This window comes from Stegostoma tigrinum, chromosome 27, assembly GCF_030684315.1.
Source record: "Stegostoma tigrinum isolate sSteTig4 chromosome 27, sSteTig4.hap1, whole genome shotgun sequence".
In the NCBI taxonomy this organism is placed as follows: domain Eukaryota; kingdom Metazoa; phylum Chordata; class Chondrichthyes; order Orectolobiformes; family Stegostomatidae; genus Stegostoma; species Stegostoma tigrinum.
Genome location: NC_081380.1, coordinates 11329810 through 11349667, shown reverse-complemented (window position 1 = coordinate 11349667; position 19858 = coordinate 11329810). Strand labels below are relative to the sequence as shown.

At 38.2% G+C, this 19858-nt stretch overlaps 1 protein-coding gene across 2 annotated transcripts in view; it reads left to right on the top strand.

The window, feature by feature from the left end:
- Positions 1 to 13563, top strand: part of tmem132e (transmembrane protein 132E) — a 583956-nt gene extending 570393 nt beyond the window's left edge. For both annotated transcript variants that reach the window (XM_048557374.2, XM_048557372.2), the window contains one exon: positions 1251 to 13563. In XM_048557374.2, the coding sequence (XP_048413331.2) occupies positions 1251 to 2462 (1212 nt within the window). In that variant the 3' untranslated portion in view covers positions 2463 to 13563. The remainder of the gene's footprint in view (positions 1 to 1250) is intronic.
- Positions 13564 to 19858: the final 6295 nt, after the last annotated feature.

The window sequence follows — 19858 nt, the reverse complement described above, 5'->3', positions numbered from 1 at the left end:
TCCCACAGAGGCTTGACACCTGTCCTGGCTTGTTGCCAAGCACCAAATCCAATATGGCATCCCCTCTCATTGGCCTATCTACATATTGAGTCAGAAATCCTCCTGGACATACCTGACAAAATCTGCTCCATACAAACTATTTGCACTTAGGAGGTTCCAGTCTATATTAGGGAAGTTGAAGTCGCCCATGACAACAACCCCATTACTTCTGCATCTTTTCAAAATCTGTCTTCCAAACTGTTCCTCCGTGTCTCTGTTGCTATCGGGGCGGGGTGTGGAGGTTTCTATAGCAAACTCCCAATGAAGTGACTGCTCCTTTCCTGCTTCTGACTTCCACCCAGACTGACTCAGTGGACAACCCTTCTCTACGACCTCCCTTTCTGCAGCTGTGATTCCATCTCTGATTAGCAATGCCACCCAACATCCAACAACTATTCCTGCCCCTGTGTTATCTAAGCCTCCGTAATGGTCACAGCATCATAGCACTTTGCCCCATCAACTGCTTATCCTTCCTCATTGATTCTCTGCTTGATTTATCTGTCTGTACACTGGCTACCGCATCCTCTGATCTGTAGCTCCGGTTCCTATCCCCCTGCCAAACTGGTTTAAACCTTCCTGAAGAGCTCTAGCAGACCAGCTTGTAGTTTAACAACATTGACATTGTATTTTTAGGTATGTTTGGGTATTTCTCTGGCATTTTTTTTACTCTCTTCAATGAATCAGAATTGATCCCCTACTTTGTTTAGTATTTGAAATATGTGGAATATGCTAGCCTATACGGTTACAGATTGTGCAACATAGCGCTGCTTTTGATGATACCCCACAGTGAGTCATTGCTCAGTTTTAAGCTACTAGGTTTGTTAGAAATTAATCATATTTAGCACAGCGGTAGTGCTGAACAATATGATTGAGAGTATTCTCACTGTTAGCAATATGACTTTGTCTGCACAAGAATTTCTAAGCCTTCTAATGCTACCAAAGAGAGGTATATTTGCCACAAGAAGATTGGGATGAGAGCAAGGAGGCTTCTCCTTTCTGCTGATTCTATCACCACCCGCTGCTGGCTTAGTCTAGTAGTTATGTCCTTTTAAATCTCAGCCAACCTGGTCACTAGTACCAAGCTACTTAAAGTGGTGGGCATTGATGTTCCCCACCCAGAGTGCAATCTGAAACCTGCAATGCCTCTTCCAGTGGTGTTCACTCTAATTATTAATTATTAATTAACTTTTTTTTCTCCTATTTTTTATTAGGAAGGCATCCTGAGCACATGGATTTTCTACAGTGACAACACAGCTGTTCCATTGACCCTTTATGATCCTAAGGACTACAATCTGACAGTTACCACACTAAATGACAAAGTAGTCTCTTCAACCCAGGATTCTGTTTGGTCTGTGATAATAGCAGAAGGCGAAGGGTCAGGTGAATTTATCAAGGTGGAATTGGGGATCTGTGAACTGTGTAAAAAGACCAATCGCAAGAGTTTGTTGTTTGTAACACTGGTAAATGTGAATGTCCACTTTGGGTCTGATGATAACTCAGAAGAAGACCTAGAAAACACTGGTGAGGACTACGCACCTGATGGAGTTAGATTTGAAAGTAACCCATTTGGACATAAACCAAAAGAGAAAGGGCAATTTGACTTCAAGCCAGATACATCCTCTGCAACTGGTGACCATGAGGAAAGTGTTCTACGGAAGGTTGGCACAACAGTAAAGTCACCTGTAGAAGAAAGGACTGATTCAAGAGTGGAACCGGGCAGGGATATTGACGGCATGCAAGATAGTGGAGTGCACTTTGATAACACAAGGGTGTCCAGCATGCCGGTTGATATTGATATTACAGATCTGCCAAAGGATCTTGCAGATCCTGATGATGAATATGCTCCCACACCAAGGGGTCTGACTGACTTGGAAATTGGAATGTACGCACTATTAGGGGTCTTCTGTCTTGCCATTTTGGTTTTTCTAATAAACTGTATTGTCTTTGTTCTCAAGTACAGGCATAAACGTATTCCCCCAGAAGGGCAAGCAAGCATGGATCATTCACATCACTGGGTGTTCCTAGGCAATGGTCAACCCCTTCGTACCCAGGCTGACCTCTCACCCCAGCCTGAAAGTCCTGGAAACCCATTAGAAAACCTCCAAACTTGCTGCCATAGTGACCATCAGAGTAGCGGCAGCTCACAGACAAGTGTACAAAGTCAAGTGCACAGCAGAGCAGATGGTTCATCTGGGGGCTCAGTAAGGGAACACAGTGAGGATCCGCTGCACTCACCCACCTCCAAAAGGAAGAGAGTCAAGTTTACCACCTTCACCACATTGCCATCAGAGGAACTTGGACTGGCCTACAATTGCATCCCTATAGCCGATGAGGAAGACATTGAGTGGGTGTGCCAAGATATGGGCCTCAGAGACCCAGAAGAACTACACAGCTATATTCAGAGAATAAAGGAGATTGCATAGATTGCTGCAGCTTTTCCTTTGGTACATTTATATTTACCAGAAATTTGTTTCATGTACAGTTGTTTTTTTGTTTGACCCACAGTATGAGGCTGCAAAGCACGGAGAACTACGGAACATAAAAGCACTATAAAAACGCTTGTGGTCAATTGGCCACTGACAAGGCTGCATTAAATATAATGCATTTGCAGCTGATCAAATGTTTTGGAAAGATTATACTCTACTGTAAATGGTGTTAACAAATTACAGTTTACAGGATGCAAAGCCTCTTATGACAATGTAAGAAATAACTAGTATAGCACAGAGGCATACTGTTCACTGTTATTCAAAGAGTGTATGCTGGGATTTCTTTGTGTAGGTGACAGTAAAACGAGAGTGCATCATTAATGAAAATGCTTATTTTCAACTTAGACTCCAATAGTCTGCAAGCTGCAGAAAATCACATGCAATACACATTGATGGATTGCTAAAAAGTGCAAAATGAAACTTGAGCTACTAGATTTGAAAGAACAGGTATGATAAACCTGTATCGAGTAGGTTGACCAATGAACCAAGCTGATCGTTTCACTACCAATTCTGTCTGAAACAGTGTTATTTATTGCATTTTGAAAGTAATCACAGTTTGAGCCCATAGTCAGTTCTGTACCTTGATGACATCTGTTCCATTCAAGTTTAGGTTTCATTTAAATTGCACTGATGGAAGCTGTTGAAGCAAGTGCATTACACGATCGAAGTGAGTGCTGATTGGAGCAAAGTTGATATATAAGTGATTATTCAAAGTGATGAATAGGTTTCTCTGTTTATGGAAAACAAATGTTATATAGCTCTGTGAACTGTGGCAGCACGTACTTGGCATCGTTATATATTCATTTTAATTTAATATACATACTTACAGTACGATTTATTGGAAATGCAGGAGCAGAAATGTTCATATACACAAGCTTTCTTAATCAACCACAGTAAGAATCAGGTGTGTTCAAATGTATTGCAAAAATTCTGAATTTGCACGAACTGGAACCTGTAATTTTATCTATAGAACAATAATAACAAATGCAGCCTAAAAGTTAGGAGTTCTGGAAGGCTTCTTTGTTTAGTTGGGTAAACAAGGAATTGGATCAATTCACTGTGAGGAACTGTTAGAAAATAAACCCCAAATGACATCAGCCATTGTAAATAATTGAAGGAGAATTTGGCTCAAGTTGACCGCGCGTGTGTGTGTGTGTGTGTGTGTGTGTGTGTGTGCGCGCACGCGCGTGCACGCTTATAGTTCTGTGCAGATCTCCCAGCTTGAAAAAGAACTAATCTTGGCTACGTGCTGTAGGCCAGTTGAATTTTCTGACTAATCCACTAAATTTTGGGCGAATTGAGAATACATTGAAAGAGAATAATCAAGACTTGATAGAATAATGGCAGAATAAGATTTCTCCAAGGTGCATATGCTAACTCCCCTGAAATTTGATGTGAACAACAGTTTGGATTTCCAGTCGTAAGAGTGAGATAGTTTTATCTCATGCTTATGATTTCTTATATATAAATTTCTGTATTAAACATAACTTCTAATGAAGCTCTTAGTTGACATGTGCCATTCTACCCAGTTGGCTGTTGTTTTCATGTTCTTAAATGTACCATATCTAATTTGTAAATCAGTGCTCATAATTGTTGAAGTATACTTGAATCTTCAGTTAGTATTATTTTGACTTGTGATAGTTTTATTTACTATTTCATAAACTGCACAAAAGTCTACTAGTTAGAAATTTCTGAATCGGTGCTTGTTGATTCACATTTTTTCTGTTCAGCTCTTGGAACAGAAATTCCTGCTTGACCACTTAATGCTCCTCAAAATAAATACCAATTTAATGCCCAGATTCATTTACTCTGTTCAATTAACAGAGTAAATAACTGAATGTGAGTAAATCTTGATCCTCACAAAGTCCTGTCAATTTATGTATACCTTATAATCAATAATTAATACATACCTTCTTGTCAGTGACCTTTTTATCAAACATGTCTTGAGTCAAAGACAATGGTCTGGATTTTACAATGGGAATTAGTCCACTTAAACTGTCAGCCATTTCAGGAGTTCACTCATCCTCAGTGAGCCTACATTCCAGCATAGGATGTGCTGCATAGGTTCATTCAGATTTGTGTTGGCATGATTTATGGGGGGGAGAAATAACTTTTGTCTGACATCATCCCACTGTAATACCTTTGATAAAGTTACACCTTTGTTGAATGAGGTGTAACTGCATTTTTAAAGACGTGCTAAATTCATCATTAGTTCGAACACACCTGTAGCCTGAACAGCTGTGGAAAATCAAATCTCTATCATAATGACAAAAAAAGTTACAATTTTAATTTCCTATTTTTGTAAAATCCCTACACTATGGAAACAGGCCCTTCAGCCCATTCGGACCCTCCAAAGAGCATCCAACCCTGACCTACTTCCCTACCCTATCCCTGTAAAGCTGCATTACCATTGGCTAATCCACCTAATTTGCAAATCCCTACACAATATGGGCAATTTAACCTGGCCAATCCACATAACCTGCACATGTTTGGACTGTGGGTGGAAACCAGAGCACCTAGAGGAAACCCACACAGATACAGGGGGAATGTGTAAACTCTACACAGACAGTCGCCTGAGGGAGGCATTGAACTTCAGTCCCTGGTGCTGTGATGCAGCAGTGCTAACCACTGAGCCATTGTGCATGAGAATATCTCAATGTAATTGGCTTCTTACCTACTTGCTGATATATCTGTTGCTACATGACAAGACATCACTTTGATCTGCGTCAGATTTAAACTGCTGTCAGGCAAGGCAACCCTACCAATGTAACCATTAGGTCTTTGAGGGCAGATATCTTTGAGGTAAGTTGCAAGCATCTCAGCTTCATCACTGATTTTTAAAAACGGGGCCAAAATTTAATTCAATTTTTGGACTGTCATCCCAATGTAATATCAAAAAAACGTATTGAAGTGTTTTGTAACAATAAAATCATTGTTCTGACAGTTGTTCCTCAGAAATTGCGAATATGACAAATAGAATACAATAACCTAAAATGCTGCGGATGTATTCTCCTGATTCAGTATTGTGATACTGGACCTCTGTGTTCACCTTTCTCCACATGCCCCCCCAGCTTTCCTCACTTGGTCTTGCCCTCACTCTCTGACTCATTCTCAAAACATTACCACCTTGCTACTTCATTCCCTGCCTTTAAAAGCTTCCAGAAACCCTACCTTTTTTGACTTTTTTCACTGCCTTTGACCAACTTTCATAAATCGTCTGCCTCTCTGCTTTGGGAAGCACCTTGGAAGTTTTGCAACAATAAATGCAAATGCCAAGTTATTATTGTTTCTGAGATTGTAAAATTTCAAAGTTTGTGCAATGGCATACGATATGTAGTTTGCTTAATCATTGTTGAGAATATGGGGAAAGATTTATAGCAAAATCATCAGTGTGTTTATGAAAGATTGATTTCTGATTTTTTTGCAAATAGTGCACAAAGAAAATTTTCACTCTTGGTAACTGAGGTAGCAGGATTAAAATTTAGGATTGTAAGGAAATAATAAAATTAAAGTGGAAATCTGCAACCAGAAATTACTATTGCTGATATTAATTAACAAACATTTCATGCTTGCATATATCAACATATTAAGATAGATTAATGGCTGATACAAATAATATTGAACAGTCATCCTTTAAAGTCAAGTATAATTTCAAGGTTCACATAACATTCTTCGATTATTTTATTGTGTGGTTGAGGAGAAGGATGTACCTGAACTTGGATATGGCAAGAGAACCAGCGAGGCTGAACTTCACAGAAATCAGCTTACTGAAAGAGAAAGTTTATTTCCTCATGAACCGATTCCTAAAATGTGCAGAGATCAATACAATTCCAGGCTATGGAGAAGAACATCTTCTGTATGCCTGACGCAACATTTTACTTACTGGCTGGTAAAGGCAACAGTTACTGTTGCTACACTTGCTTTAGGGTTGCAGCAGAGGGAAAGATCATACAAAGCCCTTGCTCCTAATTACCGTTCCTTGGCTCTTCAGGAAAATGTATATCGATTAGGGAGAAAAAGAAAGCTTAGCTGACATTTCTATTGAGTTCATACTTTCCCAGAACAGTATCACTTTTCTCCCTTCCATTCAAGGGACATATAATACTTTTTTAGCCTTCACCTGCTACTTGACAAAATGCCAGAAGGTGTTTGATAATAACCTCATGGAAACTCGCAATCTAATTTCCCATTTTCCCCTGTGGTGAGAAACTGACCTAAGATAAACATAACCTGCACAAATTAATCGATTGCTGTCATATTCTTTCATTAAAACATAATTACCACTTTATTTGATTGATACATCAAATAGGTGAAATTTACTTAAAATTTTCAAACAAATTTACTTAAAAAACCTGATAATTTGTAGTTACATACAATGTACACATCTTTAGTCGAGCATACTGCTGCATGGCGTCATCGTAACTCATTACACACTCTTCTTTAAGAAGTAATACAGTTGTGGGATTAAGTTTTCACAAGATGATAAGATATAGCAATACACATGGGCCATTCAGCCGATTGAGTCTGCTCCATTATTTATTGAGATTATGGCTGATTTGATAATCCTCAACTCAACTGTCCTGTTTTTCTTCCATAACTCTTAATTCCCTTACTGATTAAAAATCTCTCTGTATCAGCCCTGAATATACTTAATGACCCAGAATTTACAACCCTCTGTGGTGAAGAATAAACAAATTCATTACCCTCTAACAGAAGAAACTCCTCCTCATTTCCAATTTAAAAAGGCAACAACTTATTCTGAGATTATGCCTTTGATCCTGGATTCTGCCGCAAGGAGAAATAACCTTCACCTTTTGTCAAGTCCTCAAGAACTTTCTGCGTTCCAATAAAGTTGCTTCTCATTTTTCTAATATCCAATTATAGCAGGTCCAATGTACTCAAACTCTCCTCATAACACAGTCCTAACAAATATCTATATTATGTCAAAACAAACTATTTTGTTCATGTTATATATTAGAATGTGTGTAAAGCATAATGCCTCCGGCGAGAACAAAAACTCAAATTATGAGTGGCAGAAATGGTTTGTGTGATCTGAAGTGTAAGCATTCCTGGTTCTACAGTTTTGAAAACCACACCATGTGAAAGAAGCATGGACTGAACGAAATGCTCAACCACTAAATCATTTAGACACCACATCGCTAGTTTAAGCATCAAGAAAAGTATGAGCAAAGACCAATATTTGTATTGTTATATGAAAAGAGTAAAACCAAGCTTCACTTTTAATCATTGTAATTGTGCTTGTGTTGATGTGTTACACTGGTCAAGTATGGAGAAAATTTGTATATCCCATGTATGATCCTCACTGTATTCAATTACTAATATACACCATTATAATTCTGAAAATATTTCATACCTTTTTTCCAGTCAATCTATGATTTGCAGTGTTTCATTAGCCTGTCTAGACCGCAGCCACTATAGCTGCTTGTAGCAATGGAAGTCCAAAACCATCATAATGATTCTTCCAGGTAACTTACAAAATTTAAGCTAAATTGAAACTCTGCAACAAACTTTTAAAACAAAACTCAAAAGTGAAGCAACATTGTGTTGTTATCAAATCTGTGGATGAGTTAGGAGTCAACTCCTTTTTTAGGTTTTAACAGGATGTGGAGCTGCGTGATGCTGTAGGCCCGAAATGTCAGCTTTCCTGCTTCTAAGGTGACAATAGACAATAGGTGCAGGAGTAGGCCATTCTGCCCTTTGAGCCAGCACCACCATTCATTATGATCATGGTTGATCATCCACAACCAGTATCCTGTTCCTGCCTTATCCTCATAACCCTTGATTCCACTATCTTTAAGAGCTCTATCTATCTCTTTCTTGAAAGTATCCAGAGAGTTGGCTTCCACTGCCTTCTGGGACAGAGCATTCCATATATCCACCACTCTCTGGGTGAAGAAGTTTCTCCTCAACTCTGCCTTACCCCTTATTTTTAAACTGTGTCCTCTGGTTCTGGACTCCCCCATCAACGGAAACTTGCTTCTTGCCTCCAGAATGTCCAATCCCTTCATAATCTTATACGTCTCAATCAGATCCCCTCTCATCCTTCTAAACTCAAGTGTATACAAGCCCAGTCGCTCCAATCTTTCAACATATGATAGTCCCGCCATTCCAGGAATTGACCTTGTGAACCTACGCTGTACTCCCTCAATAGCCAGAATGTCCTTCCTCAAATTTGGAGACCAAAACTGCACACAAAACTTCAGGTGCGGTCTCACCAGGGCCCTGTACAGCTGCAGAAGGACCTCTTTGTTCCTATACTCAATTCCTCTTGTTATGAAGGCCAGCATGCTATTAGCTTTCTTCACTGCCTGCTGTACCTGCATGCTTGCTTTCATTGACTGATGTACAAGAACAACCAGATCTCATTGTACTTCCCCTTTACCTAACTTGACTCCATTTAGATAGTAATCTGCCTTCCTGTTCTTGCCACCAAAGTGGATAACCTCACATTTATCCACATTAAACTGCATCTGCCATGCATCCGTCCATTCACCCAGCCTGTCCAAGATACTGCTTGACCTACTGTATTCATCCAGCTCCACACTTGTTATCTCAGATTCTCCAGCATCTGCACTTCCTATTACCTCCTTTTTTAGGTGTGCAGGTAATATGAAATTAAGTTTCAGTCTTATTGTCCTGAATACAATCTAACACGATCAACATTTTTCTTCTCCTTGTCTTGGTTTTGGTGTTGCTCTTTTCATATAGCAATAGACATCATGGTCTTCACTCATTCATTTTTTGTTGTTCAGACTAGCAAAGTGGCTTTTAAATGATTTCGTGCTTTACCATTTTACTCGATCCACTTTTCTTTTAAATGGTGTAGTTTTCAAAACTCAACAACCAGGAATCTTACATTACAGATCACACAAACCATTCTGCAACCAGTAATTTGAGTTCTTGTTCTAGCCTGAGGCATCATACTTTATGCCCATAAAGTTAAACTTAAAATCAAGAAACAATTTTTAACACAAAAACTAAAAATATATCATTTTCTCCAACAAAACAGTAAAAGGGCTGCATATTAAAGGAAATGGAGCAAACATTGCCAAATTGAACAGCAATGATCTAATTGAATGGAAGAAAAAATTTGAGGGGCTTAACCCTTTACGTAGAGTAGCACTAAATTAAAGTTTGTGTTTTTCATAAATTTAATTTAATGGCTTTTGGAGGTGCTATTTTTAGCAATAACATTAACAATATACTTTTAATTCAGTTTACTTATCATGGATTTTTAGTAAGGAATCAAAAATATTAGTATCAGAGAGAATCCCCTGGAAGAATCTTCCAAAGATTTGAAGGACAATGTCAGGATTACTATCTGTACTTTGAAAATAATTGTAGGGGTGCTGAAATAAGTAACATTGAGCTGCTAATAATGAAACTGTCTGGTGAAATTGCAATCCAACTTCTTTGACAAATGTACAAAACTAAAACTTACTGAAAGAATAGGAGGGAAGTGAAAGTTGCATTTTTCCCCAAAGGAGTTAAAGAGTGCTTAGTTATCTTCTGCATAATCCCTATTTTGCAACTTTTCACAATCAAATTATAAAGTTGTTCAATTTCTGTGTAAAGAACAGATTAGACATGGAAACCAAAGCCATGCTAAACCATTAATTTACTCATAGTATTTGAAAAATATTTGAGAAGATAACAGTGTGTGATACATGAAATATTCTTGAGTTGTGTTTTACACACTCTGAAGCCTCATAGGACATTTACAAAGGTATCATCTCAGTTGAAGGTGCACCAACATTTAGGCTAAGGGTGACCATATTGTCAATGCTAAGCCAATGCAGCAGAGCATAGCCCTGCATCTTGATCTTTACAAAACTGATCCTACGAAGACTATTGCCTTGAAGATTGAGAACTGCCAAAGTTTGCAGATGTGATTGTTGGTATCTTTGTGGATATGGCAATCAGATTATGATGGCTGCTGGTCACCATAGCAGACATTTTCTAAATCAAAGTAGCACGTTTTGTAAGTGTATTTCTGAATCAGACATTCTCATATCTCATTGGTATAACTAAGTCTTTTGTCTCAACCTTCTTTGGGATAAGGAGTCTTCATATGTACCAGCCACCTGCCTTCTATCTTCAAATTCAGGTGAGTTGGCCCACAGTGCTGTCTGAATACTCTAACTCCCATCTGAGGTATTCCTGTTTTTTAAAATTATTTGGAATAAGAGAATTCCCTTGGCAAACCAATTAATACTGGCAATGGTGTCAGTGGTAAAAATATCATAGAATATTAGCGTAAAGACTCATAGACTAAGGTGCTGAGTGAAAAATAAAAATCCAGCAGGCATAGAGATTTCTTTAAGAAATGTTTTATTTTTCTGTGTTCTATCCATGATTTGCTAAATGACCCAAACGATTGTGGATATGTGAATCAAATGCTGAACATACTCATACATTAAGAAATTGTCAGCCATCGTGGGTAGCCCCCACTACCCCCATTTTAACTGTAATAAAACACCTGCCAATTTTGGAGAGATGTTCCTATGGCATATACTAGCCCCACCTGAAATGTTAATAGCACAACTGAGAGATATCAGTCAGGCTAATTCTCCACTGAATTTCATGTGCTGTTAAATTCTATCTGCCAATTTCTAGGCCATTAAAATTAACTCCATAGCATTTCAGTGAACAATCTTCTTGGTAATGTTATATACAAATATCCAAAATCTTACTTTACAACACAAGATGTGTGATGAATTATGTTATGCCATAAATATCTCACTATTATTCTTGAATATATGCATGTTATATTATTTCCCATGTTGTCAACTGCTGCCAAAATTGCATCAGTTATTACAATAGTTAATCAAGTAGTATGCATTGTCACAGATTAAAAGCATTTCAGAAGTTCAATGGGGTATACTTGTGTTTGCAGAATAATAGGTTCAAGTTGAATGAAGTAGCACCATGAATTTTAGGCAGCATTTTTAGTAAGACTAGTATCCTCTTTTCACGATAAAATTCAAGGTATTGTGTACGTTAACTATTTTATCACATAATACGATTCAAAATTTATCCAGTTTACAGTCACAATCTGATATCCTTTTGCTAGTTACCCAACAAGTTTGTTGAGTGCAATTATTAAGATTATCCAACATAGTTAGTATTTTCAACTCCTTCTGTTTATATATTCATATTATTCTATATATATATATTTAAGCATCTCCATTAGATTCCAGTCTAAAGTTCAATCATAGGCATCATTCAGTATATAGTAAATAAGTCCTGCAGATGCTAAAAATCTGAAACAAAATCAATATGTGCTGGTGAAATTCAGCAGGTCAGGCTGCATCTGTAAAGAGAACCACCGAGTTATTATTTAATGTCCAGTGATCCTTTATCAGCATTTAGTTTAGTCTTATAAATACAGAATTTCATTAATAAGTTGCTTTTGGTGTAATAAGGCATTGTAACTGTGCAGACCATAATTTCTGTTGTTACTCAATAACACTGGTAAGTTTGTTGGAAAGAGGTGTATAAGACAATGAGGGGCATGGACAGGGCGAATTGAAAGCTGCTGTTCCCATTAGTTGCAAGGTCATTAACAAGGAGGTGTAATTTTAAAGTGAAAGTCAGGAGGTTTAGAGGGGATTTAAGGAAATTCTTTTTCACCAAAGAGTGCTGGGGGTCTGGCAGGCCCTGCCTTGGAGGATTGTTGAGGTAGGAAACCTCACAACCGTTAAAAAGTACTTGGATGAGCAGTTGAAATGTCATAACATTCAAGGCTATGGGTCTAATGTGGAAAAGTGGGACTAGTGAAGATAGTAGTATACTTTTCGTCATACTGACTTGATGGGTCAAAGGGCCTCTTCTGTACTATGTGATTACGTGATTCTATGAAGAATCTTTCAATATATAGAGCTGATCTGCAACCCTGGACTAGATTCCAGCCTGCACTTCATATTTGTGCAACTATAATTCAATAACTAACCCATCTGAATCCCTTGCTTAAATTTCAAACCTGTAGGTCATTCTCAGGTTGTATTTTAAACAAACCACTCAGTAGATACCAGCCTATAATCATTTGCTTGTATTCAGTATTGTATATGTAACAAATGTGAAATTCACCACCAGGATCCATTATGATTTTATATAAACTATTAGAACTGTTCAATTAGATTGCAGCTTGTAATCACCCTTTGGATTCAGTATCCTGCGCTTAAAGGATCTCAACTGACAATTAATGTTCAGTCAGTAATTAATCTTGAGATATATTATTGCCAGATCTTAAATGGATTACAGTATTCTCATTGTTCAATGTCTAAAGCTAATCTTGTATAATGCAAACTTTTTTATGTTACAATTTGCTTTTAACACAAATATTAGGACCATTTACAACTTGAAAAAGGTAATTTCTGGAAACAGCAGTGAAACTACAGGGTTGAGTTTTAACCATAGTTTCCCCAATGACTCATCGGCCACATACTAAGTGCTTAACCAACATCCAGTGCGTATGAGTATAATTTAAAACACAAAGACTTGTAAAGATGCTGTTGTAGAGTAAGATCTTTGTTAAACCATTATGAGTGGAATCTTTTTATTTGAAGTTATAAGACCATGTTTACAATAAAGTAGTCCCAGCATTCCTCAAGAATTAAGAAAGGGAAAGGAACACTATCCAAAAATCTCATTTTTGTCCAAAGTGTCCAAAAATGACTTTTTAATCTGTACAGTCAAAATCCAATATATGTGCAAAATAAATTGTATGCATCATGATCTTCAAGCATGCAGTTCAGTCTTATATTTTGCTTAGACTTTTATTAGTTCTTGAATAAAAGTTTAATTTTTTTAATGAAAACAGAACTTTTGTTTATATGTAAACATTATCAAACCTACAGAGGATACATGTCGGAAGATATAAAATTATTTATTTATACAATAGGCAAATCTGTAAATATTCCTCACAATAAAATCCTGTTAATAGAACCATTAGGTGTATCTGTTATCAGCTTGTTACGTTGTGACTTATCAAACTGTCTGTGTCTAATAAACACAAATCTAGGATTTTGGTTGTGTTTTATTCGGGAGGAATTAACTTTCTAAAAAGGGATATAATATTACCGGGTTACCCAGAACACTTCTGCACAGTTTGGTCTTCATACAGAAGCCTTAAATTAGGTCTTCACGCTTCACAGTCCCGTATGCAAAATTCAACATTACCAGTTAAAAATTATTTTAGAGATTAAGCAACAATCCTACACCGAAACATTACAAGCAGCTAGTAATTTCTCAGTAAGCAAGCCAGTCATTTTCTTATGATTTTTAATAAGTTTTCCTAAGAGTAGTTGTCTAATTGTCTACAAAAGTTCAAAATTTAAAGAGAATGCAGAGATCGAGACGCAGCTACATTTTGAAATTGAATATACATCGTCAATCCATCATGCAGTGCTCCTGTCCTTTAAAAAACAAACTCTTCTCCATCAACATTTATTAGAACAATTTTTAAATGTTCCGATAACTACCTTTCTGCCTTCTTGTTTACAAGAAAATCTGCTTAATTTGCCATTTGAGTCCAAGTAAAGGGATCAATCAATATTGTTGCGAATGTTTCTTAGGTGTCAAATTTTTCAACAGCTTTCATTACAACTAAAATAGTCATGAGTCCAACATCAGCATTAACAGATAACAAAGTGTGAGGCTGGATGAACACAGCAGGCCAAGCAGCATCTCAGGAGCACAAAAGCTGACGTTTCGGGCCTAGACCCTTCATCAGGGAGGGGGAGGGGGAGAGGGTTCTGAAATAAATAGGGAGAGAGGGGGAGGCGGATCGAAGATGGAAAGAGGAGAAAATAGGTGGAGAGGAGAGTATAGGTAGGGAGGGGATAGGTCAGTCTGGGGAGGATGGACAGGCAAGGAGGCAGGATGAGGTTAGTAGGTGGGAAACGGAGGTGCAGCTTGAGGTGGGAGGAGGGGATAGGTGAGAGGAAGAACATGTTAGGGAGGCGGGGGCGAGCTGGGCTAGTTTTGGGATGCAGTGGGGGGAGGGGACAAGCTGGGCTGGTTATGGGATGCAGTGGGGGAGGGGGAGATTTTAAATCCAATTATAACCCATCATTAGAAATTTGGCCTCAAATGTTGGCTCAGCTTGAATTATCAAATTCTTATCAATTCCAAACTTCAAGTCCAGACTTAAAGGGTATATTTGGGGAAAGGAGAGAAAACATCTTCACTATTTTATTGAGGTTTGCTGATACAAATCAAAGTGACTTTGATACCTTGAGATGGGCTTGTGAATTTGCATACTTAATGGTGCTTGTTTAAAAACAAATTCATTTCAATAGCAATTTTCCACAACTACCTCAAAGCACATTTGAATTATCATCACTGTTGTAATATGTAGATATCAGCTATAGTTCAGGTAGTGCTCTCATCTTTGAATAACATGACTTTAGATTCAAATCCCACGCGGGGATTTGAATGCAAAAATCAGGGTTGATGTTCTGGTATACTGTTGAGGGCAAGTTCAGTTGTCAAACAAGCTGTCTTTCGGATGAGATGTTAAACCTAGGCTCTACCTGTCCTTTCAGTTGCAAATAAAAGATTGCGTGGCACGTTTGCACAAGTGAAGAGTGAAGATATTTAGACACCAAGTTTCTGCCTCTTTCCTCTCTGTTCATATCAGAAAGACTTAGCAGAAACATTCGCAAAACTAGATTGAAAACAGAATAATAGATTTGGGCAATTTCAACATTTTTAATAATAGGAGTCTTATTTTTTTTGGCCTATCATACAAACATGACAAACTCTGCTTCAAAGCCATGGAGGAGTCAAAAATAGATAAGACTTGAAACCAAATAAACAGAAAAGAATTTGGACACTTTTCGATCACCTCCTCAGGCAATTAAATTTATTTTTATTCATTTGTAAGATATATGCATTGCTGGCTAGGCCACTATTGTTATTGTCCCTTGACAAGTTGGAGTTGAGTTGCCTTTTTGAATTGCTGCAGTTCTTTGCATGTAGAAGTACCCATGTCACTGTTAGGCAGGATGTTCCAGGATTTTAATCCAACAATACTAAAGGAACAGTGATATATTTCCAAGACAGGAGGGTGTGTGGCTTGGAGAAGATCGTGTAGGTGGTGTTGTTCACCGCAGCTGCTTCCCTTGTACATCCAGATGTTAGAGGTTACAGGGTTGGAAGATGCTGTTGAAGAAGCCTTGGTGATTTATTGCCATGCAAATTGTAGATGGTACATACTGCTGCTAATATGCAGTAGTGACTAAGGAGGTGAATATTGAAGGTGTGAAGAGATGTCAGTTAAGGAGACTGAAGGTGTCAGGCTTTCTGAGCGTTGTTGGAGCTACCCATCCAAACAAATGGAGAATATCCCATCACACTCCTGACTTGTGCTTTATAGATGGTGGATAAACAATATCTCACCATAGGAGATATTCACCATAGGTTTCTTAATCTCTAACCATTGTTGTAGCCAGCATGTGGCTGGCCCAGTTCAGCTTCTGGTTATTCATAAACTCCACGGCCCCCACCCCAGGATGTTGATAATGGGGAATTCAGAGATGGTAATTGCCTGGAACTTATACTGTGTGCATGTTATTTACCATTTATTAGCCTAAGCCTGAATGTTGTCCATGTTTTGCTACATGTGGATGTGCACTGCTTCTATATCTGAGGAGCTGCGAATGGTGCTGAACATTGTGCAATCATCAGTGAGCATTTCTTCTTCAAAACTGATAATGAAGGGAAGGTCATTGATGAAGCAGCTGAAGATGGCTGGGCCTAGGACACTAGCCTGAGGAACTCCTGCAGAGACTTATTTTCACTGGAGCGCAGCAGATTGAGATGTAGAAGTTTATAAAATCATGAGGGGTATAGACAGGATTAATGACAGGTGTCGTTTCCCTAGGATGGGGCATTTCAAGTCCAGGGGGCACCTTTTTAAGGTGAGGAGAGAAATTTAAAAAGGACAAAAAGGGCAAATGTTTTACACAAAAGATTGTTCGTATGTGGAATTAACTTCCTGAGGAAATGGTGAATGTGGGCACCATCACATTTTTAAAAACATTTGGATAAGTATATGAACAGGAAAGGTTTGGAGGGATATGGGACAGGAGCAGGCAAGTGGGACTAGCTTAATTTGGGATTATGTTCAGTGCGGACTGGTTAGACCGAAGGATCTGTATCCATGTTATATGATTCTATGACTCTATGTTCTGGAGCCGATGATGAAACCATTCTAAGAGATTGCTCTTGCCCTGAACTGTGAAGCAAAAATTGGGAAAACCATAAATTGAGAATTAACTCAAGACCAAGTGAACATTATTTTGTTAAGGATCTTAATTTAGAGAGTTTTTATGTACTTCAATAAAGAAGTGAGCACAGGTGGAATTAAACTCCACGATACGATCAGCAGGAGCACTCAAACGATTTAAAGAAAGATAGAATTTCTACAACATTTGGAAATTCAGACAAAATGTCTTTCATGACATGCAATAGGATTATTACTAAAGTTTAAAATAGTCTATAGCAATATTTGAAGAGAGACTTGTCAAATATAACCATAAATTGCCTTAAAGTGTTGCCTAATGTCTAAACTCGCACAAAACAGGAATTGTCAATATAACATTCTAACTGTTGGACTATCTGAGATGCTGCATTAAGTTACATTCCCAAGTATTAATCAAGCCAATGAAAATTGAACAAAAATCAAGACTCTAAACTTTTAGCCTCTGTATGAATAAAATCCATGGTGCTTATATAAATAAGAGTATGTGTATAGTCTTCACATTGTCAGTAACTCAGAAACAGTAGTACAATTTACTCTTGAAAAGGTGGATATGGTAGAATTGTATGTACAGTAGAATGGAGACTATAGCTCATGGGATTGGGTATTATTGGATGGTACTATTTTGGCATAGATTATCCCCTGATAACTATATTGAGGCATCATTAATACTTTCATTATTCCAATTACTTCCCTATTTTGATCCTATTCTTCCAAAGCTTGTGAAAATCTGCTCAAAGAAGCACTGATATCTCACAAAGTAAGAGGAAAATTGTAAGGAGAGAACCCCTCCTATTTCAAACTATATTTAGATCGATGTAAAGCCAGGTTGGCCCTCAGTGTCAGGAAAAGAAACGGGATTGGAAGAGAATCATATTAACATTGCCCATTTTGCAATGCTGCGTAATGTTATTGCAGAAATTCACCAAAGATCCTTCGATGATACCTTTCAAACTGATAATCACTTCCAACAAGAAGGACAAGAGCAGCAGATACATGGGAACACCATCTCCAAGGCACTCACCATCCTTAGTTGGAAATGTATTGCCATTCATTCACTGTTGAAAGATCAAAATCCTAAAATTCCCTCCTCAACAGAATTGGGGGTCAATCTACAGCATGTGCACTACAACAGTTTAAAAAGGCAGCTCACCACCATGTTCTCAAGGGCAACTAAGGACAGGCAATAAATGTTAGCAATGCTCAGGTCCCATGGGTGAATAACAGAAAAATCAGCTTACTGCTGCTTGGTGATGCACACTGATATATTGATGTTGGGTCTGTTACTGAAATATTCCTAGCCTTTTTAAAGAGCAGCCTAGCGCCAACTTGGGCCTTGCAATGGCTGCACAAACAACATTGCCACATTGCCAATCCATCACCACTGAAATGGAATCATATGTTTGGTGTCCAGGGTGTTGCATGTCATCCATCTGCGCTGTCCACCCAGAATTCTGTTTCTATTTGAATGTGGAACATGATGTAAGAAAGCAAATATTTCAGGTAAAAGTGCAGCACTGAAATGTTCAGCTCAGGGTGATGGGCATTTTAAAACATTGTTCATTTCTCCACAAGGATTCTACAATAGACTGTCTCCCGGTAGGAGCAGTGCAGAAATGTTGCAACAGTATGATATTCCATCGAGGGAGACAACAGCTGTTCGGCACCTTTCAAAGTAAGGTACTAGTCAGACAAGTCGCTACTATGTCTATGTTTTACATCTCTGAACAGCTGACTCTGGAAACACCAAATGGAGAGAAAAATGATTGCACTCAAATATGTAGTAATGATTCATAGAAAGGGGTAGATTGCAATGTAAGAATACCTTTAGTTGTTAAGCACATTCCAGCACTGAGTCACACTAGGCAAGTTTGCTCTCAAGGGACATTAGATACCTAATATTACTCAAGAACTTGGACTATGGAAATTAACATCATTGTAAGTTAACTCATAAGTCATAAAACATTGTGTTAAAGTTGTCTTAGCTCAAAATATTGCATTTTGAATCATCAAGTGATTCAACACTGAACAGCCATGGAACGTGACAAATTTAAATTTTGAAATTTTCTATTAGCAAGATTAGAGTCCTTCTACTGACATTAGAAAGGTTTGATTTGACGCAAACATCATTCATGGCAGTATGTTAACGGGGGAGTGCACATACTGGTTCAATGGATGTGATCATGACATCAATGAGATGATGCAGCATCAGGAACCCAAAACTGGCCAATAATTGGACAGCTCCTAAATAACCTTATTCAGAACCTCAGTGGACTGTGTTCTTCACCTTCTTAAAGGGCAATTCCACAAGGTCACAGCTGCAATACTTTTAACTTACTTGCTCTCAAAGTTTGTGCAAAAGCTGTAGTGAGTGGCCTGAGGGGTTTGATGCTGACCACAGAAAGGGACCTAATGATCTAGGACCAGTTGTCAGAGTACCATTTGCCCTACAACATGAATAGGATTTAGAAAGGAAAAGGCAGAGAGGGGGAATCTCTCCAATGATGTAGAAGGAGGATTTTCTTTAGAAAGCCTCATGAGGTTTTTCTGGGAGTTATCACTTCTGTATTGGGTGGAGGGATGAGTAATGCCTTAGGAATGCCTTTGTTTAATAAAGGTGATGATGAAATTGAGAAACTTTCTTCACCACTACGTGGAGCCTCAAACCAGGATGTCTTTCCCACTATTGTAACTGATTCATCCTTAGCAGCAGTTAGCTACATCAGTAAAATATCACAGTTCACCATCCACAAAAGCATTAGGGAGGTGACAGAGGCAGAAGAAGGTGGGGGAACTTGATTTGTTTCTCTTTGAGGACAGAAGACCAGGATGAGAGACTGTGGAAGAATGCCAGCACAGTAGGTATAGCAATGATATAGGGTGGTAGTTAGCCCCACCATAAAGAGTGAGTGAGATTACTACTGCGAGGGCTATCATTCTGTTAATGTGCAACCGCAACAAGAATTCATTTTGATGAATGCTCCTAATTTTTTTTTCTAAATGCTGTTTTAGTAAGCAATAATAACAACCTTTGCATTGGCAAGAC